Genomic DNA, 27,303 nt, shown 5'->3' on the forward strand with positions numbered 1-27,303 from the left:
TCAGATGCTTAACCAACTGAGCCACCCAGGCGCCCCGATGGTCGCCGGTTTTATACCAGCTTCTTGCGGCCTGGGCAGGAATCTCACAATTTGTTTTTTCCTTCTACTTCTGCTCCCTACCCCCCCCCCCATTTCTGATTGGGAAGGAAAAAAAAAGCCTCAAACCACACTGCATGAGGCATAAAGTCAAGCTGCAAGCATCAGAAAAAGGGAGGCGAGACAGAAAGAGAGAGAGAGAGAGAGAGAGAGAGAGGGAGGGAGGTCACCACCCACCTTGCCCTTGGATGAGCCGTGTCCAAAGCCCCCAGGAGCTTGCCCAGGTGACTTCTCCTGTGACCAATGTCACATGGAGGAAGCAAGAATCAAGACTCCATTAAATGTAAGCATCTTTTGGCTGCAAAACTGCTCTCCCCCAGAGCTACACTAATTGGGAGGTGCCTTTACATTATGTTTTTACTTATTTTTTTATGTTTATTTTTGGGAGAGCGCCAGCGGGGGAGGAGCAGAGAGAAGGGAACAGAGCATGCGAAGCGGGCTCTGCGCTAGCAATCTAACAGCGGCGAGCCCGATGCGGGGCTCGAACCCACGAACCGTGAGATCATGACCTGAGCCGAAGCTGGACGCTCAACCGACTAAGCCCCCCGGGCGCCCCGCATTATGTTTTTACAGAAAGAGCCTCATCCCACCTCCCAGGTCATGCTACCTCCCCCCAACGCTTTCCCATTACTGTTTCTCCTGGAAGTGTCCCCTGCAGCTCAACCAAAGGGGACTGAAGACTATCCGGCAACTCAAGACTGAGATCTTTTTGGTTTTCCGTGGAGTGTGGCCACAGGCACTTTCTAGAATGTTCCTCTATCCTTTCCGATTTGAGGGCTGTTGACCAGGGTGGCTGGTCCCCACCTGGCACCCCCTCCAGCCAGGCTATGAGCCCAAAGCCGGGGCTGTGTAACCCCTTCCCGGACCAGGGACTGGTGACTCCTGGGGACCCTTTCTTGCGGCAATATTTCTAATTTTTTTAATGTTTATTTATTTATTTATTTTTTCAATGTTTATTTATTTTTGGGACAGAGAGAGACAGAGCATGAACGGGGGAGGGGCAGAGAGAGAGGGAGACACAGAATCGGAAACAGGCTCCAGGCTCCGAGCCATCAGCCCGGAGCCTGACGCGGGGCTCGAACTCACGGACCGCAAGATCGTGACCTGGCTGAAGTCGGACGCTTAACCGACTGCGCCACCCAGGCGCCCCGAATGTTTATTTATTTTTGAGAGAGAGACAGAGCGCTGGGGGCGGGGTGGGGGGGTGGGGAAGGGAGCAGAGAGAGAGGGAAACACGGAATCTGAAGCAGGCTCCAGGCTCTGAGCTGTCAGCACAGAGCCCAACGTGGGGCTCAAACCCATGAACCAGGAGATCACGACCTGAGCCGAAGTCAGACCCTTAACTGACAGAGCCACCAGGCACCCCTCAACAGCAATATTTCTAAATGCAAACACAAAATACCCAGAACTCCAAAGGAGACTGATCGTACTGAAATACGCTTACCCAAATATTTTACAAAAACCCAGCTTTAAGGTACAGTGACGGAACAGACGGGCTTCTTTAGTAATGATTACAAATCACGATCTGGCAGCGGGTTCTGTCACTTCCGTCACGTCGAGGCAACAAACGAGCACAGACGGTATTGCGTGATAGCTGCACCATGTGACATCTGCACCGCCTCTCACGTGGTGTGAAAGGAGCCGTGATTTCCGTGGGCTGCCCACTCTGCCGCGGCTCGGGGCCGAGCTCCCCGGCGGAGAGAATGCCCGATTCCGGGCGGAGGGGAGGGACAGTGAGGGTGTGACCTTCTTCCGGTCCGGGTTCCCGGTCCCCCTGAGTCCTGTGCTCGAGGTGCCTTTTCCAGCCCCACCCCCACCTCCTTCCTTCTCTGCAGCCCCAGCTGGGCGTGCAGGCAGCTCGTGACCCTGGGACCGGCAGGTGGGGTGCAGCTCTGAGGGCCTCAGGCCTGGGCGAGAAGCTGGTTCACAGGCACCAGGAAGCCCCCCTCCCTTTAATCTTGGGGGGAGCATCACGGGAAAATGCCCTGTGTTTCCATCCTCCTCGATCCAGCCCAGGGGTACCCCTCACACCCAGCGGCGCCCCGATGGTGATTCTGAGGCCTGTGGCAGCCCCCTCCCCTCCCCTCCCCTCCCCACGGCGAAGCAGGACACGCCTACCTTCCGGTTCCTCCACGCTGCTGGCTGCGGTGGTCGGGGGTGCCACGGGGATCTCTGTGGGGTTCGGGATGGGAGGAAGAGAAAACCAGGTGAGAAGATGTTACTTTTGGCCTTAGAAAAAGACGAGCACAGCACAGACTCCTCCCTGGGCCCTCCTCCCTTCCCCACTCCAGAAGAGGAGGGCCAGGGAGGAGGACGGAGCTGATACGGGTGCCCGGAACGTGGCCTTGTTCTCCTTCGGGGAGGCACGTGAAGGGATGAGGCGGGGGGATCTGCGCCCCTGGCCCGGGCTCCCGCAGGCTCACACCTCACAAACTAAGGCATTTTCTCCGTGGCCAGAACAGACCGGCCACGGAAGATCCCAGGGCCTCAGAGACGCATGCGCTTCCGGGGTCGCTCCCTTTGTACCTCGAATGGCAATTCTTTCATACTAGCTCCTGACTCCGCCCTGTGCCCAGGAAGGGGGAGGAGGTTCAGCCAGTCTCCAGGGGGGAGACCACAGACCAACGGTCCCTGAGGGGAGGGACTGGCCTCCCCTGGTGAACAGAAGGGTCACAAAGGTCTCCACGAATCCCCCAGACTCTGGCCACCATCTGACTGCTGGGGGCAAGACCTCCCTCAACCTCAAGACTCTGGATCAGCTGGGGCCTGAGGCTTGGTGGGTCGAGATGGAACACTCAGGCCTGGGGGCCTGCCCGAGAGTCACCTTCAGAAGGAATGGGCAGGGGACCCAGCTCTCAATTCGGAGTCAGATCCTGCTCTCGGGGGACTTTTCTCTTGGCCCTCATGAGCTACGCGGTCCCAGCAGAGTTTCCGGAGGGAACATCGATGGCCCACGTACGTCCAGCAATGGGGGCTCCCCAACCCCAGTGCCTGGGCCAGTACTGGGCCATGTGCAGAGGGCCCGGCTCCCAGACCTGCGACAAGTCAGGCACCAGCCCCCAGGGAACACTGTCTGGGCGTCTGTAGCCAGCGGGCGGCCGCAGGAACACACGGGAATCCCGTGGGAATGCCGATGCCTGGGCCCAGCATCGGCCCGCCCTTTGTGAGGGGAAGGGAGAGAAGGCACAGAGTGGGTCGGAAAGCGAGGGTTCCGCTTCCCGAGGTTTCTGTCTCTTTCTGTCCCCGGACTGTGGACCATCAGCTCCATTTCAAGGGCTTTGAAGTGATGTTTCCAGCCATTTCTGAGCTCGACCCCCAGCCCCACCTCCCCGTGGCAGCCCTGGGTTCCCCCCAGCGTTCTACAAAGGTTCACTTTGCAGCTTTTTGGACAGATGGAGGAGAAGGGTTTTTGCCAATTCTAAGACTCTGACAGCTATATGTAGTCGTGAAAACCATTTCTCCCCTGGATGGATACTGAGCTCAATTTCCCGAAGGCCGGGGTCCGGGTTATCAGCTGTTACCGGACCCCTGGGAATATCCCGGATCAATGGACTCTCCTGTAAAGAGGCAGCCAGTAGATACATTCGGGGCTCCACAGGTCGTCCGGTCTCCACTGCAGCTACTCAGTTATCCTACAGCTCAAAGCAGCCACAGACGAGCAGATAAACCAGTGGGCGTGGCCGTGTCCCCATAAAACTTGATGGACACTTCACTTTTCATTGCCTATCATTCCACACGTCATAAAACATTAGTCTTCTGACTTTGCCTTCAAGCATTAAAAAATTATCAAAAGAAAACATTGAGCCACACTAAAACAGGTGACGGGTCAAATCCCCAGGGCCAGAGTGGGCTCACCCTTGTTCTGGAGAAACAGACCTCATCCCTCGGGTCGGCCTGCTTAGCCGGGACCCGATATTTTTCTGCTCTCCCTTCTGGGTTAAGTTGGCCTTGCACAAGGAGTCGAGAAGGCCAAGGCCGGGGGCCAGCTCCCGGCCAGGCTGGACGTCCAGCCAAGGCTAAGTCTCCATCATGACACCTGGTATCATCCTACTGGTTGCAGAACAGTAAGCCCCTTCTGAGCCGGGACCACTGCTGAGTGACCCCTGCTGTCTTGCTCATCCCTTCCCCTGGTTTCAGCGACTGAGGAGTTAACAGCTGGGCCAAGGGGCCCCCAAGACACTAAGGGGTGCTGTCATCCATCATGGCCCTGGGGCAGGGGGGTCACGCATGGGAACCTGTAGTGTCAGTCCCTTGTGAACCTGCCAGGGCAGGGGGGAAACTGGAACCCCACAGCAGCCACAACGGCGACCCCCGGGACAAAGCCACCCCAGGTCCAGCGCCAAGGCAGAATACAGGAACAGGCCCTGGGTGGAGGAAAGGGGCTCGCTTTCCTCTGGGGGCAGGAGACTCAGTCACTGTCAGGACGGAAAACAGCAGACTGGCTCTGCTGAGCTCCCAGCTGCTTCTGCAAGAACCCCACGGGTATGGCGGGGGGGTGGGGGGGGGCTCGCATGGGGTCCCACCGAGTACAGCGCATCGAACACAGAGACCCCACGTCCATCAGCGCTCAACCCGCTGGACGTCAGCAGTCAGGGTTGAGGAAGGGTTTCCCTCCCATGCAGCCGGGGGCGGGGGGGAGGGGAGGAGGCTCGCACGTACTTATGCAGGGGGCGATGGGGGAGCGGCTCTGCTGGTAGCCTTTGGCACAACGGTTGCAGGTGATGCCAGTCACGCCGTCCTTGCAGGGACACTGGCCGGTGGTCTGGTTGCAGGTCTTGCCAGCAGCACCCACGGGGTGGCAATCACAGGCTGCGGAGGACACAGGACAGGAGGGTCAGAGGGCGGGCAGTGGCCAGCCCCTCCCTTGGGGCTCCCCTTTGAATCCCATCCCGGACGAAGAGCGGGCCAAACCCACACACACACACACACACATTCCAGAGGCTCTGAGAACTGGCCACCTGCCTACCTGGAAATGGGGAATGAAAATCAAAATGGACCATCTTTTTTTTTTTTTTAATGTTTTATTCATTTTTTGAGACAGAGACAGAGCGTGAGCAGGTTAGGGGCAGAGAGAGGAGGAGACACAGAATCCGAAGCAGGCTCCAGGCTCCGAGCTGTCGGCACAGAGCCCGACGCGGGGCTCCTGGACCATGAGGTCATGACCTGAGCTGAAGTCGGACGCTCAACCGATTGAGCCGCCCAGGCGCCCCTCAAAATGGACCATCTTGAAAGGCTGTTTCGGCAGCAGGGAAGCAAAGCAGGGGAGCCCCTCCAGAGCCCCAAGAGGAAGGCTGGCCCGAGCTCGAGGATGTTTTGGCCAAGGCTGATCACAGGTGGGAGAGTTCAGAATCTCAGCGGGTGAGTCTGTGCCCCTCACTCCTCCACCCCCAGCCAGCTCCCAGCCCCCAGGTGTCCTTCCCTACCCTCCAGGTGGGAGGAATGGAGTTGGGGGCCCGACACAGCCGTGGGGCTGGCCACGTCTGAGGTGGGGCTCTCCAGGCTGCTGTGCCCGCCTTGACTGGCAGCCAGGTGGCCTGAGACCCAGGCTTCCGGATGGCACAACCCATAAGCTGTCGCACCAGGAAGGGACACAGGGGTCACCTAAACACCCCGACTGGATGTGCCAAGACTAGAGAGGGGAAGAAACGTCCCGGGGCCTCGCAGAAAGGGAGCGGCCTTGCTGGGAGGTGGAGGCCCCACTGGGCAGGTCAGACAACAGAGACAACGGGGGGGGGGGTGGGGGGGGCCACCTGAGTCCCTGGCTGAATGTGATGGGTTAGGAGGTGGCGGGGGGAGGGGAGCTGTCTGCAGGAAGCTGGTGTTTCTGCCCCAAATGGGGAAAAAGACATCCAAGAAAATAAGGGTGAGCAGAGGGTCCAGCCAGGGTCCAGCAGAGGGTCCCCTCCAGGGAAGGGAGGCCCCGGCTGTCATGTGGGCAGCCAGGGGTGCGGGGTGGCGGGGGAGGTTGTCGGTGGCTTTCTCCCATTGAAGGATCCACGGGAGCAAAATGGAACCGTCCCAATCTCTCCCGTGTATACAGCAGTAACATCCCCGCTAGGAGCAGGTCTTCTTAAATCAGCCCTACGTTCATGTTCATTCCCTGTTGGTCTTGTCTTCCTTTGTCCCCTCTTCCTTAGTAAGAAAGGACTCAGCCTGACACAAGCTGGGGCTTGTGCTGTGAGGGGGAGATGGCTGGAGCAAACCTCTGGCCTCTCCCTGGGCCCTTCAGTCCCCTCCTGCGGCGGGAAGGGTGACCGAGCACGGGCGGCATCTCTAAGACGGCCACGTGGAAGCTGAGGGCCCCAGCACGGCCCCCCCCCGCCACCGTCCCGAGCCTGATGGGGGCACAGGCACCGGGTGGGTGTGGCCTCCCGAGGCTCATGCCAGCTGACCTCCGGTGGCCTGCCTTGCAAGCTTGCTGGTAATGCAAAGATTCCTGCCAAACTTCCTCCTCTCCGTGCTGACGGAACACAGCTGCGTGCCAGTAACTTCTGGATCCCGGCACTTGGCTGCAAGGAGGTCACCAAAGGTTGCTCGGGCACTGAAGGGCCAGAGCCGAGCCACCGTGGGCACGGGGCGCCTCTCCCGAGGCAGGAGCTGTCCAGAGCAGAATCTGGGCCAGGGGTGGGGGTGGGGGGTGCATCAGGAAGGCGGCAACAGTCCTCACCTCACCTCTAGTGAGGTCCTCAGCCCACCTCTAGTCTTTGCTGCCCCTCGCGGCTGGTGACCTGTCGGCTGCCTGGGCGGGAACCAGGTGCCGGCTGACAGCGGTCGGGGCCGAGGGCCATCCTCAGCGAGGGCAGGCCCGTCCTTGGATCAGAGAAAGGGGCTGCTTCCTGCCGGGTTTCCAATCTATCTGCCCCGACTCTGCCAACACTTTGAGCCACTGGCCCCTTTCACCTGGTCAGACAGAGGCAGCAGGCTGGCTGTGCTTCCGTGAAAATCGCTGTTCCAGGAAGAGACGCCACCGAGGTCCCAAAACGTGGGGGCCTCAGAAGGCTTGCTCGGGTCCCTTCTAGGGCAGTGGGACCAGCATTCCTCCAGCTCAGCGCCACCGCCCGGATACCTGTGAACACCTGAGCGCACCCACAAGCTCTCACACGCCGTCCCCTCGGCTCCTCACGCCAGCCTGTGGAATCGGCACGGCCACAGAGGAGGGGACCGCGCGCTGGCCCGGAAAACCACAGGGGAAGGGAGGCAGACGGGGCCTGATCGCGGAGGGCCTCAGCGTCTCCGGACAGCCCCCTCCGGAGTTCCTGTTCTACAAGGAGAAAGACCTGCTTACCTGTTGAGACCAAGACTTGGCAGGATTGCTGTTACAGGCGGCCAAGTGCAATCCTAACAGCCTCGCCCGGAGCTCATTCTCAAGCCCAAGCACAACAGCCCCAAAGTAAGGACCTTCCCCCAAAACCCACAGACAGAGAAAGCCCAAGTTCTCCCCTCCGTGCAAAGAAGGGTGAGCTTCAAGGTGTGAGAAGAAGTGACAGGTGACAGTGCCCCACAGTGGCTTCCTCTGTAGCCTGGGACAAGACAATCCGCTAGCAACGTCTGAGGGAGGGAGTCTGAGCCCACAAAGGAGGCCCCAGGCCCTGGCCCCTGGGGAGAGAAAACCAAAGGGAGCTTGCCGTGTCCCCTCAACCCTGAAGCACGGCCACACACACACCCAGATTTCTACAAACTCACGTGCACACACACTTAGACCCCCACAGCTACAAACACACACAGACTCCTACAAACTCACACGCACTGGCTCAAGGGGCACCACAGCGGGCAGGGCAGTGGAGGGGTGGGGCGGGGCTGAGCAGGGGTGCAGGGTGGGGGTGGGTGGGAGATGCAGAAGTGAAGAGAGCGGAGGTCTTTCCTTTTGCGAGGGGTCCGGGGAGGGGACGAGGACAGAGCTTCCCTAATTCTTCCGAGAATGGGGCCTGGGGCAGGGCGTGTTCCGCCCCTGGGAGCCCATCTGGTGACTCCAGTTTCCCTGGAAGTCAGCCACTTTTTCGAGGAGGTCAATCCCCTCCATGGCAGGTCACCCTGTCTGCATGGGCCAGGCAGCACCTGGTCATGGGAAACAATGTACCCGAGGTTTTTCCACAAAGAGGAAGGTGAGACCAGACGGAAGCCCAGGGCCCTGAGAAGGCGGGAGGATTAGATTTCTCACGCACTCGGCGGGCTGGAGTGCCTCCCGGTGCCGAGGGGAGCCCGGGCCGTCTCTGCCCAAGGCCATCAGTCAGGGCCAGCCAGCTCGGGGCACACAGGCGCTTTCACATGAGCCTCAGGAGGCCCAGGTCCGGGCCTGTTCCTGCCAGTACTGCTGTGTGACTCTGGGTTAGTGCCTCGCCCCCTCTGGACCACAAGGGGCTCGTCTGTAAGGACGGAGGTCTGCACGGCCACCAAAGTCACTTCCAACTTAACAGTGTACCGCTTGTCTCCACGGCTCCAAGGACCCAGCCGGCACCCCCGCCGTCACTGCGGTCCTGGCCCAGAGGACGGCGCCCAGCGCACCCGGCCCTCCGTCCACACCCTCTGACCGTCCTGCCCCGACACTGTCGCCCGCTGAGCTGCGCCAGGATCTCGCGGAGATTCGGTCTGTCGGCTAAGAGAAGCTCACCAGGCGTTTCTGGGTGCCCTGGCAAGGCTGACTCGAAAGGCAGACCGTCCCGACCCCGGGCCGCCTGTCCCGAGCACTGCCTCTCCCAGCACCTTCTTTTTTTTTTTTTTTTTTTTAATTTTTTTTTTCAACGTTTATTTATTTTTGGGACAGAGAGAGACAGAGCATGAACGGGGGAGGGGCAGAGAGAGAGGGAGACACAGAATCGGAAACAGGCTCCAGGCTCCGAGCCATCAGCCCAGAGCCCGACGCGGGGCTCGAACTCACGGACCGCGAGATCGTGACCTGGCTGAAGTCGGACGCTTAACCGACTGCGCCACCCAGGCGCCCCTGCCTCTCCCAGCACCTTCTGACGCGCTCTGTCCCGGGTCCCTGAGGGCCCACAGCCAGCATCGGGACGGGGCGCATGTCTGAGGTCGGCCGCCTCCACCGCGGCTCACACCGTGGCTTTTATAAATGCGTCCTGGGCTCCTATCAGGGGATCTGGTTCCTTTTCCCCGCAGACCTGGCCCCAGGGGGCCCTCCGGGTCAGGCAGGACCCTCCGGGGGGCACGCTTTCAGAGGACAGGTGAGCTGGCTCGGCACCCGGACCCTCTGAAGCTTCTCCAGGCAGAAGGGGTGAGAGGGAACCACCACAGCGCCGACCCCGGCTTCAGAAGTCATCACGGCTGCCACCGGGCTTCCGGCCAGTCGGGAAGGACAGCTTTGGACCTGATCTCACGTACAGGCTCAACTGTGTCCCCCCAGCATCCATGTTTCTAACCCCAGGTACCTCAGAGCGTGAGCGTCTTTGGAGAGAGGGGAGTAGGGTAAAATGAGGTCACCGATGTGACTGGTGTCCCTCTGAGGAGAGATGAGGACACAGACACACACAGAGGTAAGACCGTGTGAAGACAGGGGGTGAAGGTGGCCATGTGTAAGCCCCAGAGAGAGGCCCCAGAAGAATCCAGCCCTGCAGGCTCCCTCACCTCACACTTCCAGCCTCCAGGACTGTGGGGAATAAACGTCTACTGTTTAAGCCCCGCGCCTTCCCGGGCCCATTGCTGGCCTCGAGAGAAGGCAGACAAGCAGCCTGGGGGTCCTGCTCATGCTGCCGGTGAATGTGGCTGCTGCCCCAAGGGCCGTGTGTGCCTGTGGTGCTGGGTGGGGGTGAAACATTCTCCTCTGCGTTGATGAGACTGGTCTGTGTGCCTGGATGCCATCCACAATGAAGGCAGAAGCAGGCAGGGCCCTCCATGTGGGCCAGGGTGAGCTCCAGCTGCTGTGGGGGATCAGGTAGGGAGGAGGGAGAGGGAGGAAGGAAGAGGAAGGAGGAGGAGGGAGAGGGGGGTTGAGAAGAGAGGAGGATGGGGGGAGAGAGATGAGGAAGGGGAGGAGGGGGGAGGGGAAAGCTGAAGGAGGAATAGGAAAGAGGAGGAGGAAGGGGAGGAGGGAGAGGAGGAGGAAGGAAGGGGGGGTGAGAAAAGAGGAGAAGGAGAGACAAGGAGGGAGAGGAAGGAGGAAGTGGGAGGACGGGAGGACCAGGAGAAGGGGGAGGAGGACTGGAGCACGCTCAGTGCAGGTGACGGTAGCACAGGAAGACAGAAAAGGCCAGCAACGTCGGAAAATCAGGTTCAGATCCAAAGGGTTCCCACGTCTCTTGTATGTGTGTCAGGCCTTGTGGGGGAAGCCTGGTGGGAAGCCCCTCACCCAGAGGTGGTGCTGGGAGAGGACAAATGTCAGGCGCTAAGGGGTATCCAAGAACCTGCTTTTTCTCCATTCCCCAAAACAAGGTGAGGACTGGCCACCAAAAAGAGAAATGTGAAAGCTGGCTAGGGCTGATGGGGTGTTCCAGAACGGAGGGGACCTGGTACAAGGTGGGAGACCGGCGAGGTGGGGCTCAGGGAGGCCGGGCAGGAGGAGGAGTGAGTGCTGACCCAAGGACAACTGGTGACCAAGTGAGTTCAGGGCTGTGAGGAATGGGAGATGGGGAACAGGGAGGTCCAAAGACACAGTGTCAGAGAGTCCTATGGAAGCAGCTTCCTACCATCACTATCACCCAATCAGGATACAGAACATTCCAACTCTCCCAAGAAGCCCCTCTTGTTCCTCTGTGGTCAGCCCCCCATCCCAACTCCTGGCAACAACAGATCTGTTCTGTCCTACAGCTTTGCCTTTTCAGAACATGGTACTCTGGGACCATACAGTACGTACAACGTATAGATGTATGGCATGTAACCCTTGGGACCGGCGTCCTTTACTCAGCCAAGTGCACCTGAGCTGTGTCTGTGCTGCTGTGTCGATCAAAAGCCCATTCATTTTCGGGGCGCCTGGGTGGCTTGGTTGGTTAAGCGTCCGACTTCGGGACTTTGGCTCAGGTCATGATCTCACGGCCCGTGAGTTCGAGCCCCGCGTCGGGCTCTGTGCCGACCACTCAGAGCCTGCAGCCTGTTTCAGATTCTGTGTCTCCCTCTGTCTCTGCCCCTCCCCTGTTCATGCTCTGTCTCTCTCTGTCTCAAAAATAAATAAACATTGAAAAAAAAATTTAAAAAAAAAAGCCCATTCATTTTCATTGTTGCATAGTATTCCACGGTGTGGATTGCAGGGGTTTACGGGAGACCTATAATTTTGTAAGAAACTGCCAAACTGTTTTGCAGAGTGGCTGTGCCATTTTGAGTTCCCACCAGTGGTGTAGGAGTTCCAGTCATTACACAGCCTCGCCAATGCTTGGAATTGTCAGTATTTCTTATTTTCTTTTTTTTTTTTTTTTCCAACGTTTATTTATTTTTGGGACAGAGAGAGACAGAGCATGAATGGGGGAGGGACAGAGAGAGAGGGAGACACAGAATTGGAAACAGGCTCCAGGTTCTGAGCCATCAGCCCAGAGCCCGACGCGGGGCTCGAACTCACGGACCGCGAGATCGTGACCTGGCTGAAGTCGGACGCTTAACCGACTGCGCCACCTAGGCGCCCCTTATTTTCGATGTTCTAACAGGTATGTGGTGGTGTCTCAAGGTTTTACTCTGTATCTCCTTAATGACTATGAGGGTTCACGTATTTAATTACCATCTGCGCATCTCTGTTAAGTACCTGTTCAAGTATTTTGCCCATTTCTAACTGAATGGTCTGTTTTCTTACTGTTGCGTTTTGAGAGTTCTTTACATATTGTGTATCTCGTCCTTTGTTGGATCTGTGATTCGCAAACATTTCCTCTCATCTGTGGCACAAGGAACATTTTAAAAGCTAAGCCACACATATCACTCAAGTCTCTCCTCTCCTGACTGCTCCACCTCGTGGCTTCCACTGCTCTTGGAATGCGGCCCACCTCCCGTCCACGCTCCCAGGAGCTGGCCCTGCCCTCTGCCTTGGCTCGCTTTCTTTCCACCCTGTGTATTTCCTCCATGTGACTCACCACAATCTATAATAATCCACTACTTACTTTTTCTCATTTGCTTGCCATCAACCTCCCTCCAGAAAGTGAGCTCCAAGGGAATGTGTCTGCCTCAGTCACCTCTGTAACTACCCTGGCTTCTGCATGTAGCAGGTGTTCAGTAAATACTTGCTCAATCAGTGCACAAACTTGGGCCAAATCCCGGCCCCAGCGGGGGGCAGCAGGAAAGATAATCCCCTCACATCCTAGATCATCGGCAACCCCAGTGTGGAACACCCCCCACTCCTAAATTCTCCATGCTCATGAGGGAGCGAGGATAATTTACATCCACAAAGTGCATCTCAGCTGTCTGCGTCCACCTCCTCCCTAGCTGTGTTTTCCTTTCTCCCAGCAGTTGCTAACAAGGCACAAAAGAATAAATGTTTCAAGTCGCACTACCTCGCCTTTCCCCCGCCACCTTCGGATCAAGGTGCAGACAGCAGGAAGCGAAAGGGGAGCAGAGCCCTGTAATCCCAAGCTGGGTTATTTGACCCTCCGTGATCTAGTTAACCATAGCCTTCCTGCACCTGATTTACAGCCGAGGCGGAAGGCACGGGTCCTACAGATGGTTCCCAGAGAGAGGCTGAGGGGTGTGTGTGTGTGTGTGTGTGTGTGTGTGTGTGTGTGTGCGCGCGCGAGCACAGGCTCAGGGCAGGTGGCCAGGGGCTGGACAGCAGAGTGGGGAGGCGCCAGAGGGCCTGGGTCCTGTGCAGTGGGGTAGTGGGGGCCAGCTGGGGCCTGGCATCCCCCTCCCAGCCCCAGGCCAGTCAGGAGTCCCCAAGAGGCTGCCAGGCCTTCCTTAGTAGCCCTGAGATGCACTTGGGCACACACGCGGCCCGTGTCCACCTCTCCGCAAGCAGCTGCCCGGCACCCATCTCTGCCGTTCAACTCATTTGTCACTTTTGCTCCCAAGGCGGGCCAATCCTTGATGGAGAGTGTGCAACGGCACTGGGGCAAACCCCCAGGGCCCTGCCCAGTCCTGGGGTTAATCAGCCTCCGAGTCCACACCCGGGCCGAGCCCTTCCCGTGAGAGGGGCCGTTCCACTCACTGAACACACTAAGGCAACCTGAGGTTCTCTGCTCTGTGTGCGTGCTGGCGGGGGGCAGGGACCCCTAGTTATTCATCTCCACCCCCCCCAACCCCGTCGCCTAACGGCTAACAGGTACGGATAACAGGCCTTGTGCCGGGACCTCCTCTACATCATCTGGTTTCCTCAACACCCCCAAGCAAAACGCTCTCCATCAACTGGGGAAGCTCAGATATCAAAGTTTGAGCTTTTCTGCTCAAGAGCAGGGCCTCTGGGGACTCCCCAGGAATGTCGAGGATGGGTGGGTTTCAGAGAGGAGGTGGCTGACACCCAGGGTGCCAGGGAAGGAGACACAGAGTAGAGCCTGGAAGGCCCCGCAGGGCACTGTGGGCCGGTCCCAGAAGCCAGGACTCTCTTCACTTGTAAAGACCCTGGGACCAAACCACCTGCACCCGATTTCCTGGCTCCGCCAGCTTTTCCAAGTTCCCGGGCCGCAAACTTCACTGACACAGGACACTGTCCCATTGTTATGGGGTGGGGGGGGGGGGAACCCGTAAAATTTTGAACATTTAAAAAGAGCACGCGGGATGCAGAATGTGGAAGTTGGCTGGGACTCAGAGATCATAAATCTGGACGTGATTTCACAGAGAAGGATCCTGAGGTCTAGGGAGGTCACATGACTTGCCTGCCGCTGCTGGCTTTGAACCCGGAGCCAAAGCCAGAGATCGGGATTTCTGACCTCCACGTTCCCCAGGGAACAGGGAGAGGATGCGCCCACAGCGGCCACAGTCGGAGCTGGCTCTTCCATGGGGGATTTTCTCTCTCTCCATGGGTGCTGGGCCATAATAGCACCCTGATAGCACCCACCCCTTCATGCGGTGGTCTCTGTCCTCTAAGCTGGGAGCTGCTGTGGCCGCCGAGTGCCTTCCTGCCTGAGACAACCATCCTTTCCCCTGCGGTCCCCGCATAACAGACAGGAAAAGGAAAGGTCACAAGGGACCCACAGAAAGAAAGGGCGCTCCCAAGGCTATTAGGCTTTTGTAGGCTGGATGGACACCACCTTAGAGTCAGGAAGGAGTATGAGGTCCCAGGCTCCTAGCTGTGCTGTGACTAAACCCTCAAATGATCCAATCTCACACATGCGTGCGCACACACACAATCTAGCTGTGATAACCAGCTGATCCAATGCCTTCCTCCGGACACAAGCACCATAGGACGCACCAGCTAAGCTCCAAACCTTGCCCGGCAAAATTTAATTTTTTCTTTTTCTTTAAATTTTAAACACAACCCCCTCCCACCCAGTTTTCATCAAGAGGGCCATAAAAAAAACACTTGAATTCACTGATAAATCTCTCCTCTCAAAAGAATAAATCCTGGGGATCCCTGTGAGCACCTCCTTTCTCAACGCCAGCACAGCCCCCCAATTCCCCACCTTACTCCTATCCCCCAGCGCTCAGGTCTCATCTGACTCGTTAAATAAACCAGAATCCCCCCCGGGGCGGGGTGGGTAGGACTCAGGCGTCAGCATTTTCAAATCTCCAGGTGATTCCAAATTGCAACCAAGGGTGAGAACAAGTTAGAGAGAAATCTACTGAGGGTGCCCTGGAGTGATGGTCGAGAACCGAGGGTAGGAAAGACCAGGGGAGCCGCACTCATGGTCAGGGAGCCAAAGGGGGTGGCTCAGGGAGCCCACTTCCTCCCCAGGCTCTCGCAGAGCTGAGGGAAGAAACAGGGGGTTGGGGGGGGGCAGCGGCGAGGACCAGCGCGCGCTGCCCCGTGACGGCCCGCATATTCCAAGGACCCAGACACCTTCTTGGTGACCTGCACCGGCCCACGCTGACCGCGGCTTTGAAGGGGGCAGCGCATCCAGCGAAAGAAACCCTGCTGCTCAGCGACGTGGGACTCAAGCCCTTTTGTGCCGGGGGCGCTAGATGCAGCGGTTAATTTCTTAATTCTCTTCGCGACTCGGTTCGCGGGAGACTCCCGGAACGTCTTTATCCGTCACAGATGGTTCGGGAAGATGATAAATTAATATCGTTTAAATGGAGACACGGCTGGCATGGTTAAAAGGCGGCGTCTTCTCTGCCGGCCCCAAAGAGAAAAGAGCCCCCAAGTCCATAAAGAAGACAAACGATAAACAAAACCGCCTATCTTTTGACAGATTCCAGGATGAGAGTATCTTTCACAAACCATTCTGCGGAGAAAAGGGAGAAATTCATCTCATCTGACTTTGTATAGGACAACAGCCCACGCCATAATGAGGCCTTCCCAGTGCTGTGAAATTGCACTGAATAGCCGAGAGTGCAGCCGCCTGTTCCCTGGGCATGTTTATTACAGCCCTTTGTATGCACCAGCCCGGCCAGCCAGCCCCGGGCTTGGTTCTAAACCAGGGGAGGGGAGAAAGAACCCAACGAATTTGTTGCTATGTAACTTCCCAAATGGGACGACTGCATAATAACGTTTGGAATCTAATGCCCTTGCTCCAAGCTGTTCTTGTCTGGGTCCAGCCCTGCTCCAACCGATCAAGGTCGAGAGCCAGCCAATCATCAGCAGTGCCTGGGTGGCCTCAGCCCCCTGCCTGGGGCTCCTCCCAGGCCCTGGGAAGTCAAGGGTAAAGAGGGCCCCAGTGGCCATTCCCAAGCACCCTCAGGTCAACTGTTGATTGCAGTCAAGAGCCTCTGTCAGTTGTCCCAGTGCCCCCCCACCCCCCCCCCCCAGTGCAATGCTTCCAAAACAGAGTGAAAAGGCACAGAACGTGAGGCCATGACGGGGCTCCCCAAGGTGAGCCCCGGGAGGCCGGGGCCTGGCCAGGCTGCACATCTCCAGGACTTGGGAGACTTCAGCAGCCTCTGAGAGCAACCCATCACAGAGCAAAATGCTGGGACCATTTCCTTAAACCGTCCCGCCCTGCAAAGACAAGACGGTGGACAGACTCCGTGGGGTGGGAGTTGGGGAGGGACAGAGAGACTCCCGTCTGAACACCTCAAGGGTACACAGTCCCCTGCTGGCGTTCTGACCTCCTGCAGCCGGTTCCCCCCAAGAGCTCAGGGTCTCAGTCTGGTGGGAAACGTTCCAAGGGGGAACAGAGGATTCAAAGATTCAGCCCCTCCGTGGAGGGGGAAGGGGAAAGATCAGGAACTTCCGAGAGACGCCTTTTCTCACCGATGAAAAGGCGGGACCTTTCAGGTCACATTCCTCTTGTTCACCAATCAGGGAAGGGATCTTCTTCGCAGTTGTCTTTCCTCCCCAATCAGGACGCAGGATCCCTGAAGCCTTGTCTTCTCCTGCAGTCAGGAGACACCTTGTCCCACCTCTGCCTGCCTGTCACGTTTCCCTGGCAGGATCCGCAGGCGTCCTTCTGGGCAGAATAGGTTCTTACATTTGTCCTCTTCCTTGGGCTCTTCTCCCAGGGTCCCACCAAACCTGGAGGCAGCTGCTGTCCAAGGCTCAGAGGGAAGACAGAGCCACCAAGGCCAGCCACAGTGCTCGAAATAACAAGACAGGACCACCGGGTGTCTCCACGCCACTTAACTGGAGTGGCAGGGCCCCAGAGGATAATCTGCAGGTTCCCAGGACCGTGTGGCTTCCGGACATCTCACCCTGAGCCACGAGAGGCCACACGTGGCTCTTGCACCTTCCCACATCAAGCGGGAGAGGAGGCAAATGGTAAGATGACGGAGGCCCCCGCTCCCAACTGCCTCTGCAGGGGACACAACTTTCCTTCACGAAAGGCAGAAAGAAACTGGCATCACAGTACATAACCACTGCCCTTCAACGCAGAGCTGAGACCTTCTCCACAACGGGCACGGGGCTGTCCACCTGAGTGCCTCCCGGTGATTAAAATTTCCCCCAAGGAATCTATGCCTACCAGTTGTTTCCAAGACTTTGGCTTTGATTTCTGTGAACAAAAGACAAGAAGCAAAGGGGCTGGATACCTTCCAACTATGGTCTCAAAACCCAAAGCCCTCTCTCCCTGGTCATGCCTTCCCGCCATGGTAGACGTTTCTGGGGTCCTTCTCCCAGGCCACCTCAGTTGCTACTCAAAGTCTCCTGGGGGAGCCTCACCTTGATTGGCTGTTTTGGGGAGGCGGAAGTAGCCCAGCTGCCTTTAGGTGTAAGCTTCTCTTGACTACCACTAGAGGCAGCCTTGAGCCCACAGATCTGGAAGGACAGCTTGCTGGTGTCTTGGGAGCCACCGGATTCATCCGTGTTCCTGGGGAACCGAAGGGATTTCTCCTGGAGGAGACAGACCGGGCGGCTGTTTTGTTTTGGAGAAAAGTAATTCTCCACAAGCAAGGCCGGCTTCATGGGCCCGGGGCTCACAAGGGCACGTGCTTGCTTAAGGATCTGCTGCTGCTGCTGCTGCTGCCATTTTTTAAATTCTTAGCAATTCCAGAACAAGAAGCCCCGTGGTTTCATTTCGCACTGAGGCCCACAACTCGGGTGATCGGTCCTGCACACAAGTGCCCAACATCTGGCAGACTTCCTGATAAGACGCTCTGGCTTCATCCAAAGGCTAAGCCGTGGCCACTGAGGGGTTTCTCGACCGCAGCTCATCTTCTTGAGCCTGACAAGGCTGGGGTCTTGCCCGTGTGGGAGTCTACGCAGGTCCGCGTCAGGACCCCGTCCACGCTGGACGGTGGCCACGAGCCCTCAGGCATAAAGATCTTCTTGGGAAGCCCTGCTCACGGCAAGCTCTGGCCCTAGACCCCAAGTTTTGGGCCCGGACAGCTCTGTTTCCTGGAATTACCAAAAGCAAGTGTGGAGTTGGGGGGTGGAACGGGGAGGGGGCCACGTCTCCCCACCCCCTATGTCACTAAGTTCCCTGGCATGTCATCAGCTCCTCTGAGTCATCTGTCCATTGCTTTTCTGTGAGGGGAGAAAAACACCTCGCAGAAAGTTAAAACATTCGAGCTCGCCTCCGTGACCGAAAATAGTCTCCGGTCTCCCTTTAACTTCGTGTCCTGAGAAGCAAAGCTATTTGCAGGTGGATTAAATGTTCCTTCGGAGACCCTGCCCCTGAAGCGGGCCGACCTCACCGCGACGGTGACCGTGTGTGTCTAGGCGAGGGCCGGGGGGGCCGGGGGGAAGGGGGGCGCGCACACATCCAAAGGAATAGGTCCGCGTGGCTTCGGTAAAAGAGGGCCCTTTGTGCCGCCGCCGGTAAGCCTGGCGAACTTGACCCCAGGCCTGTGGTATGCGGCGCACCTGTGCAGCCGGAGCAGCAGCCGGGCGGGGGCGGGGGCCGGCACCCTCACCGGGGTCCCACCTCCTTTCTTCTCCTCGGAGCCACTTCTCCATCGCCCCTTTGTTCTGGCTTCCACCTCCGAAGGCCGGGGGCCCGTGTGCGCATGCGTCAGTGCGCGTACGTGTGCGTGCGCGCGCGTGTGCGCATGCGTGCAGATGACCCGCTCTCTTTCCAGGCAGGTCCGTACCCGGGACCAGGAAACGGAAAAGCAGAGGGAGGGGACGGTGTTCGCGAGGCCCCGGGGCCCTGCCTACCTTTGCAGGCCTTCCGGTGGGTGACGGGCTTGCCCATGTCGCGGTAGTAGCCCTCCTTGCAGTAGTGGCAGTGGCGGCCGGCGGTGTTGTGGCGACAGTTGAGGCAGACGCCCCCGCTCTTGCGCCCCGACAGCTTGTACAGCTCGGTGTTGAAGCGGCAGCGCCGGGCGTGCAGGTTACAGTTACAGGCTGCGGGGAGGCAGGGAGAGGCGTCAGGGCAGGGGCGCGGGAGAGACTGTCCCCAACATCCCCCCACTCCATTGCTGAACCGCAGGGGAGACTGTCCCCAGAATCCCCCCCACTCCAATGCTGGACCGTGGGAGAGACTGTCCCCAACATCTCCCGCTCCACTGCTGGGCTGCGGGAGAGACTGTCCCCAGCTTCCCCTGCCGGACCGCAGTCCTTCGGCTGGAGCTTCTCCTTGGCTCCCCTCTTTGCATCCAAAATTGGATCCAGAAGCACCCACGGGCCACCCAGCAGTACCTGAACCACGGCCGTGGCTCCTGCTTCCCTCTCAAACGGAGTCTGTTCATTTCTACCCAGCAACCTGCAATCCCCAACCCTCCCATCACACATACACACCCCTCAAAGCTGGGAGGTGGAGCTGGCATCCGCCTCATCTCACGCCCCGATCCTGCCTATTGGGGGGGGGGGGGAAGGGAGGCCGAATGATGCCCCTCTGTCCATTTGTATGCAGAAGCCTGCCAACTGAAAATCTCTCAATGGCCCTGCCGATGTTCCTCTGGGTAAAATCTAAATCAGATGTCACAGCCCTCGGAGCTCCGAATAAGCCGGTCCTGCTTCTCTCCCCACTGTAGCTCTGCTCACCCGCTCTCATTCTTATGTTTCAGCTGTCCCAAATCTTTTTCAGTTTCTAGAGCATTCCATGCATGAGGACCCCTTGCCTGCCCCCTCCGTGACCCTCTTCTCCCCAGGCTCCGCCTCATCTGTCTGCATCCTTCTTATCCTCCAAGCCTTGGCTTCAACGTCTGTCCCTGGCCCATCTTCCCCCCACCCCCAACCCCCTGGCATCCAGTGTGGCCCCCTCAGACCACCCCATGACGCCCATGACCTGCTTCTGTAGGCTCGTACCTCCAGGATAACTCCAGCTTACGTCTTGCCCACTCTTGCTTCGATACGCTTTGCCTGCTTTTGTGCTAAGCATGTTTCAAATCGCATTTTACATAACGTCTAAAGAAATGCGTGGGGCCAGACACTTGATAAACAAAAGCAAAAAAAGAGGAAAAAAAATGCACTCAGATTTCCAGCGACCGCTGTTAATGCAGGGGTCTCTCCTTGCAGGCTTGAATTAACCTTTGCTCAGCTATGGAGCTATTTTATTCTTTCCCATGGACATGGACCATACTGTACATTTCACTTCGTGGCCCATTTTCTCACAATGATGGCCACTATTTAATGCCAGATACGGTTCATCGTGATTTTGAAAGGTTGTCTAATCCTCTCCTGCGCGCATATATGTCATTGGCTCCCTGGAATCCCCAATAGGTGCATTTAGAGGCGGGTTTGGATGTATATTTGTGCCCTGCCCTGATGGCTGCTGTGCAGTGAATTTCTCAAGACAGCACAACCGGGTTAACTTTCGAATCTACATGTTTTTAACTCAGGATCCAAATTGCCCTGAAGAAAGGCTGTCCTAGCTTCCACTCCCTTCCAGCAGGATATGAGAGCTACTATTTCGCCACACCCTTGAAAAAAAAAATAAAAACACGCATTTAGTATCAGAATTCTTTTTTTTTTGAACGTTCGCCAGTTCGTCTGGAAAACACACACACACACACACATGATTTTAATTTGCACGTCTTTGATTCCCAGTAAGGTTGGACATTTCGCCATGTGTTTGTTTTTCTATTTATATTTCTTTTGTGTGTGTGTGTGTGTGTGTGTGTGTGTATGTACATTGCCTGTTCATGCCATTTGCCCAGTTTTCAAATAAGGTGGGGTTGTTTTTTTTTCTTACCACGTCCAGTGCTCTTACATACGATGCATTAAAAACTATGTGTCTTTTCTACCACACAAGTGGCACAAATTTGTACCAGCTTCTTATTCATTTATTACTTTTGTGATTTAAAAAAATTTTGCCTCTTTAATTTGGTCTCTCTGACAGTACACGTTTCTTTAAATGTTCTCGCTAAAGACACACCCATCAGTCACTCAACTGACAAGAAGGATGGGGCTCAAGGGGAGGCACTGTGGGGGCCACAAGGGGGAAAGCCTCAGTTTATGCCTGAGTGTGGAAGCAATCAGAAGGCAAATGAGGCCAGAGAATGATTCCTGAGAGTCTTACCAAGGGTCCCTCAGCCCCTTCAGTGTCTGGGACTGAGCTCAGCCTCACCTGCCCACCAGCACAAGGGACCACTGTGCATGTGTATGCATGTCCACTGTCCCTTTGGACTCAGCCAGATGAGGGTGCTGAGGGCTACTCAGAGGGGTTAAGTGACCTACCATTTATTGCACCAAGGCAATACATGGGGCCCAGGACCAGAACCTGGGTCTTCTGGCTCTTGGCCCAGCACCTCAGAGGAAAGGACCCACATCACTGGAAGGAACAGCGGGGACTATAGTACAGAATCTGGAGCTTTCCTACTGGCACAGAAGTCAAAGGACCTGGCACCCCTGCCCAGGGACAGGGATCTGGGAAGAGCACCCAGGTCTGGCTTCCTCAAGGCCCTCTCGTACTGGGAAAAGCCCCACCAGCAGTATCTTCTGGTCCTTCTTGGAGGCAGATGCTACTCCTGTGTCTTCCTCCATAAAGACAGTGCTAGCTGTCCCCCACTTCCCCAGTGGGGTTGCCTGAACCTCTGAGCCCCTCCAGGGAGCTCAGCAACCCCCCTTCCCCACCCCAACAGGAGCCCCAGGTGGTATCCGTCTTCCATATGCACCTTACACCAACAAAAGGTTCTTCCCAAACAACCGGTCACACAAAAGAAAACTCAGAGGCGGGACATCAAAAGGCAGGGCTCCCCTCCCTCCCACCTCTTGGAGCTGTCAGGGGACATCAAGTGGCAATTGCCCACGCTCAGGCTTCTGCAAAGTATTTTACGGCTTGTTTTCTTTTCTCTGTGTTTTATTTTCTCTACACAAATGGAAAAATGCATCAGGCAGAGCGGCCCCCATCTGGGTCCCTCAGCTCCACACAGAGATGTCACCCCACTCCCAGCCAGGCCCTCAGAAAGACACCGTAATCCCTCAGGCCTTCCTGTTTATCTCCTGCCTCTCTTGGAGGCAAAAATATTGGGTATTAGTTTCATTATCAGATTTCAAGGCTTCAAGGGAAGGAAAGGGTAGCTTTGTGAGAACAGAGAGGTCAGCCTGGGGGAGAAGGGGGCAGGGGGGCAGCACAACCTCTGACGAGCCTCGGTGAGCCAGGGCCAGGAGCCCTGCGAGGCACTGCATCTTATCCAGGGGTCCCCCAGCCACCCAGAGAGAGCTGGTCTGGTCTAGACCCCAAGCCCCATGCCCTCCTTCAGCTGTCATGTGGGGATCCCCAAGGACACATCACGTGTGGCTGCGTTTCAGACCCAGGGGCGTAACACAAAGCAGGAGGTAGGAGCAGGAGTCCACCCCCCCTCCATCTCCGCCTCCTGAAACCTGAAGGGGAAAGGGGCCCAAGAGATGGTCCCATCAAAATATCCTCTAAGTCCTATTTTAACATATGCCTGTCACCACCAGTCCTTAAGCTTTTCCAAACCTGTCCCACCAAGATGGGTTGTCTGATCCCTCATCAACCCCCAGGCCCATTCAATTCAACACACATTTGAGTTCTCCAGCTACATGCCAGGCCCTATGCCATTGGCCATGAGGGAGACAGGGATGGATGATGCCTCCTCAACTATCCAGGGCTCCCTATCTGACAGAAGGAGGGGGCAGACGGGGGCTCTCGGCAACAAGCTCTCAGATAAAGCGGGACAAATGCTCTGAGCTGTGCTGGTTCCTAGAGGACAAGGCAAGTGTTTGCCCTTACATTCTCTAGCCCAGAGCAGATCTCGACATGTTTTCATTGAATAGACAAGAGCGAGCCAAAGTGGGCAAGTCAGAAGGAAGACAGATAATAAATAGCTGAGTGGGTGGTGGATGGATGGATGGATGGATGGATGGATGGGTGGTTGGCTGACTGCATGGATGGATGGATGGATGGATGGATGGATGGATGGATGGATGAGTGAGTGGGTGGATGGATGGACGGATGGCTGAGTGAGTGGATGGATGGATGGATGGATGGATGGATGGATGGATGGATGAGTGAGTGGGTGGGTGGGTGGATGGATGGATGGATGGATGGATGGATGGACGGACGATGGATGGCTGAGTGAGTGGGTGGGCGGATGAGTGGATGGATGGATGGATGGATGGATGAGTCAGTGGGTGGGTGGGTGGATGGATGGATGGATGGATGGATGGATGGATGGACACATGGCTGGATGGATGAGTCAGTGGGTGGATGGATGCATGGATGGATGGACGGACAGACAGACAGATGGACAGACGGACAGATGGACAGATGGATGAGTGGATGGATGGGTGAGCTGGGTGGACAGGCACATGAGTGGATAGATCAATAGGTGGGCGAGTGAATGGATGAATGGATAGAAGGGTGGATAAGTGGATGGACGCATGCATGAATGGGCAGACAGGTATGTACATGGATGGGTGCATGGGTGGATGGATGAATGGGTGCATGGGTAGATAGACAGGACAGATGGAGAACTGTGTGTTCTGCCTGGGCCACATTCTGACAAGACATGGCTTTGTGACACTTGTGACATTTCCTTTATTGTTGCTTTGAGCTACTTAAAACTTGTCTTGCTGTTTTAACTCACCAATTTATCTCCCATCTGCTCAAGTAAGACTGCAGCACTTTAAGGAGAAAAACCCACATTTAGAATGCCCTCGATTCCTCCCAGAACCCCCAAGGAGGACCTTACAATAGAGACTGAATCTGCATCTACTGGTTTGATGAGTTTACCAAACGTGGGTAAACTCTCCCAGAAGACCTTGATAAACTTAACTTCCAGTCCCCCGCCCGGGCTCTCCCAGGCCCAGAAAGGATCCTGAAGACACTGTTAAGCTGTATCCTGGCCCTGTGTCTCAGGGACTCTGGCCCTGGGTCCCCCAAACATCACACGGCTCAGGGGCTCTCTCAGTGGAACAGCGAGGCCATTTGACAACGGGCCCCCTCAGCGCTCTGGGCTGAAGCCAGGGGCCCTCCTGTGCCCTCCCAGGACTCTGGATCCCTCCTAATTCTTCCCTCCCTTCCAGGGCAGTTCTCTTAAGGAGGAGACCCCATGTTGTTTCTCTAGCACAATAGGAATCTTAGATTTACATATCCGCAGCTACACTTCCCAAAATAACTGACCTACGTATGCACTGTCCACAGGCTGGGGGCTTTGTACGCAAGAAAACGCTCCCCAGCCCTCGGTTACCCTCCCCGCCGGGTAAGCTCAGCCCTCGGATCTACCGTGATCATCAACAAATTTCTACACATCCAGGCCAACAGGGGCAGTGTGGGGCATGACAGGCACCTGCAGGCTGGGGGCAGGTGCCGCTTTCCTCACCAGTTCCTTCGCCAATGTTGTCTGTGACTACTGGGTAGGGACCACGGGACTCAGCAGGTGCAGAGCTGATGGAGTGCCGGGGATACGACAGCAAACAGGACAGAGTCCTGCCCTCAGCATGCTTCTGCCTCCAAGGAGAAGAACGATTGGCTGTCTAGCAACCGCACAGGAGATCAGGAACGTCCAACTGTCCCAAGTGCCGTCAGGACTGACACTCATGCGGGGCATTCTGCTCAGTGGACAGCACAGGCCCTGAGAACTGGGACACGGACGCCAGGTTCCCACCAGCCAGAGCTGCCCAACTGCGCCGGGCACAGGGGCCACCTGGGCACCTGTTCAAATGCAGATTCAGCTTCAGGAGGTCTGGGGCCGGCCTGGGAGTTTGCATTCCTGGCAGGCTCCCAGGTGCTGCTGCCACCGGTCCGGTCTGCGGCCCCGTCGCAGGCTAGTGCGCGGGCAACGAAAGCGAAAGAAACGGGTTGGAATGTGAGCCGCTCCCTGGAGAGAGAGCTCAAAGGGAGATAAGGGGTAGAGTTTACAGCCGAGAATCCTCTGAGGCAGCAGGCAAAGTTTCAAAAGAAACTACTCTGTAAGCGATTGGTTCAGAACGATGCAAATATTTGAATTATTTTTAAGAGTTTGAGGCAGCTTGTATTTCCTTTTATCTGTTACTTCGCTACTCTATGTGGTATCCTATTTATTTAGAAACGGCCTGACCCTTGTTTATAAATCTTACGCTTTCCGCCCCCACGTGGCCTGTTGTCTGAGCCCAGATGTCAGCTCCCCGCAGAAGGCGACCAGGCCGAGCAGCGGCCGCTCCCCGCACCTGGCTCCCGCCAGCACCTGGGGACACCCTGAGCTGGGTTTCCCCACGGGCTCCTTCCTGGAGCGGGGCCAAGCGACGCAGGCCTGGGGCCCGGACACTCTCGTGCCTAGTAGTGAGCTGGGCGTAAGTGAGAGACGACCACGCATTTAGATGCATTGACAACACGATCACAGCCCAGACCGCAGGGTTCACTTAATACTCGTGGTAAGTGCGGTAGCTTGTGGATTTATTTATTCAGTCCACAGATCCTGCCTGAGCCCCTACGGCGTCCCAGGCGTGAGGCAAGGTGCTGGGGATATAACAGTGAGCCGGACACCGTACTCCAAGGTCTGCCCCTATCTCCCAAACAGAGGGCTTCAAGCTCATCACCGGAGGCGTCAACCAGCCGGATTCCGCGAGCGGTGACCGGCTGGGGTGGGCCAGACAGACTGAGCAATCGCCCAGACACTAGAAGCAAGAGTAGTCTGCTTCCAGGCAGGGTCCTAGGGTCTGCGATCATCTGAGGGTGCCGTGTATCGATGTTAATTGAAGGGCCGTCGGAAAGCATCGCCTAGACACGGACCAGGAGAACTGGCAAATTCGCTTGTCTGAAAGAAGCGAGTGAAGGGTCCGCGTCGGACGTGACAGAGCCCAGGGGAGGTGAGGATTGTTCTGTGGGATCCCCTGGGTTCCAGAGAGCACGTGCGGGAGGACTGAGCACCACCCCAAGTCGTGGGAGGGGGCCACACTGGCGTCCCCGACAGGACCCGCCTCTGCAGGACTGCTGGTTCGTTTCTTCATTCAACAAACACCGACGGAGCCCCCTGGACGACACGTCAGCCTCTGAGTCGGGAAGGACTGCTGCTGTAGGGCTGACACCTGTGCACGTCCCACTCTCAAGACTATGCCCCCCTCCTCCTCTCGAGTTCTGATTGGCAATTCAAGTAGCCACTAACTCCCCCTCCAAGACCCCAACGTGCAACGGTTCTCAAACGTGGGTGCAGAGAATCATGGAAACTGCCTGCCAAGACCCGGAGGGCTGAGCCCCAGCCCTGGAAGTTTCTGATTCGCCAGGTTAAGGCTGTAGGCGGGGCGAGACGGTCCGCACCGTTAACCGGTTCCCAGGGGATGGAATTCCGCCCACTCAAGGACCACACTTTGAGAACCACTGGTGCAGATGATGCAGAGGTGAAAAAAGCTGTGTGAAGACAAAGTCCTTGGCGCTAACGTACGAGCGTAATTATTATTTATCTTTAAGTGTATTTATTTTAAGAGAGAGAGAGAGAGCAAGCCGGGGAGGGACAGAGAAAGAGAGAGGGAGAGAGAGAGAGAATCCCAAGCAGGCTCCGTGCTGTCAGAGTGGAGCCCGGTGCGGGGCTCGAACTCACAAACCGTGAGATCGCGACCTGAGCTGAAGCCGAGAGTCGGAGGCTGAACCGACTGAGCCACCCAAGCACCAGTCGACAGAGTATCACAAGGCAGCAAGGGCCAGAGGAAAGGCCGCTGGAGGGGATTTGGGAGACCTGGACCCCGGGGGCTGGTGCCGGCTCTGAGGCTCGCCCAGGTGGGCACCCCTAGAAAGCCCGCTTGGCCTGCCTGAGCTTTCGTGTTCTTGGCTGGGAAATGAGAACCCCGGGTGTGAGGATTTCTGGCCCTAGAAGTCTAGAGCCACAGGATACCATAGCTCCTGGGAGGTAAGGGGCAAATTTTCGTGGGGAGGGTCCGTGGGAGCTCAGGAGGGGTCTGCTCCAGGTGTGAACAAGCCTGGGGGCTGGAACTTGAGGGGACAAGAGGTGGGGCTGTAGGAAGGGCAGAATAGACCAGCCCCAGCTGACAGGCAAATCACAGGTGGGCATGGCCCGGGGGAGGGGGGGGGGGCGGGGGTGGGGGAGGGGGTATCCTGCAGCTTCCACGTGCTTGTCCAGGGTTGAGGGGGGTGGCCAACAGGACAGTGCCCACCTGGGTCTTCCAGAAGGGCCAGGCATGGCAAGGATACTCACCAGGTTATCGACTGGAAGCCATTCTAAGGAAAAGAAAAGGAATCCACTTTGGGGCATGTGAGGGTTGGTAGGGGGTGGCTTGGTGGTTAGAAGCAGCGAATTGGCCGATGGGTTCAGGAGCCCCAGCCCCCAAAGCCACGTTCTCACAAGGAGGAGCCCGGACCCCTCCCCAAGTCTCTCTGCCATGCCCCCCCCCCCTCGGTGGACATAAGGCCTGGGGAGCCACAACGGTATCCTTCTTTAAAAAAAAAAAAAAAAGTTCCAACTTGAAAACCGAAACTC

The 27,303-nt window shown here is 57.0% G+C and overlaps 1 protein-coding gene across 1 annotated transcript in view; it reads right to left on the minus strand.

The window, feature by feature from the left end:
• Positions 1–27,303, minus strand: part of NTN1 (netrin 1) — a 169,518-nt gene that overhangs the window by 45,454 nt on the left and 96,761 nt on the right. The window contains exons 2-4 of the mRNA XM_047090040.1: positions 18,644–18,832; positions 4,756–4,905; positions 2,215–2,268 (exon numbers count right to left, since the gene is read on the minus strand). Of these exons, the coding sequence (XP_046945996.1) occupies positions 2,215–2,268; positions 4,756–4,905; positions 18,644–18,832 (393 nt within the window). The remainder of the gene's footprint in view (positions 1–2,214; positions 2,269–4,755; positions 4,906–18,643; positions 18,833–27,303) is intronic.

The sequence above is a fragment of the Lynx rufus genome, unplaced genomic scaffold (genome assembly GCF_022079265.1).
Source record: "Lynx rufus isolate CCGP_SWC_20201006 ecotype Redwood Valley unplaced genomic scaffold, mLynRuf1.p SCAF_28, whole genome shotgun sequence".
In the NCBI taxonomy this organism is placed as follows: Eukaryota; Metazoa; Chordata; class Mammalia; order Carnivora; family Felidae; genus Lynx; species Lynx rufus.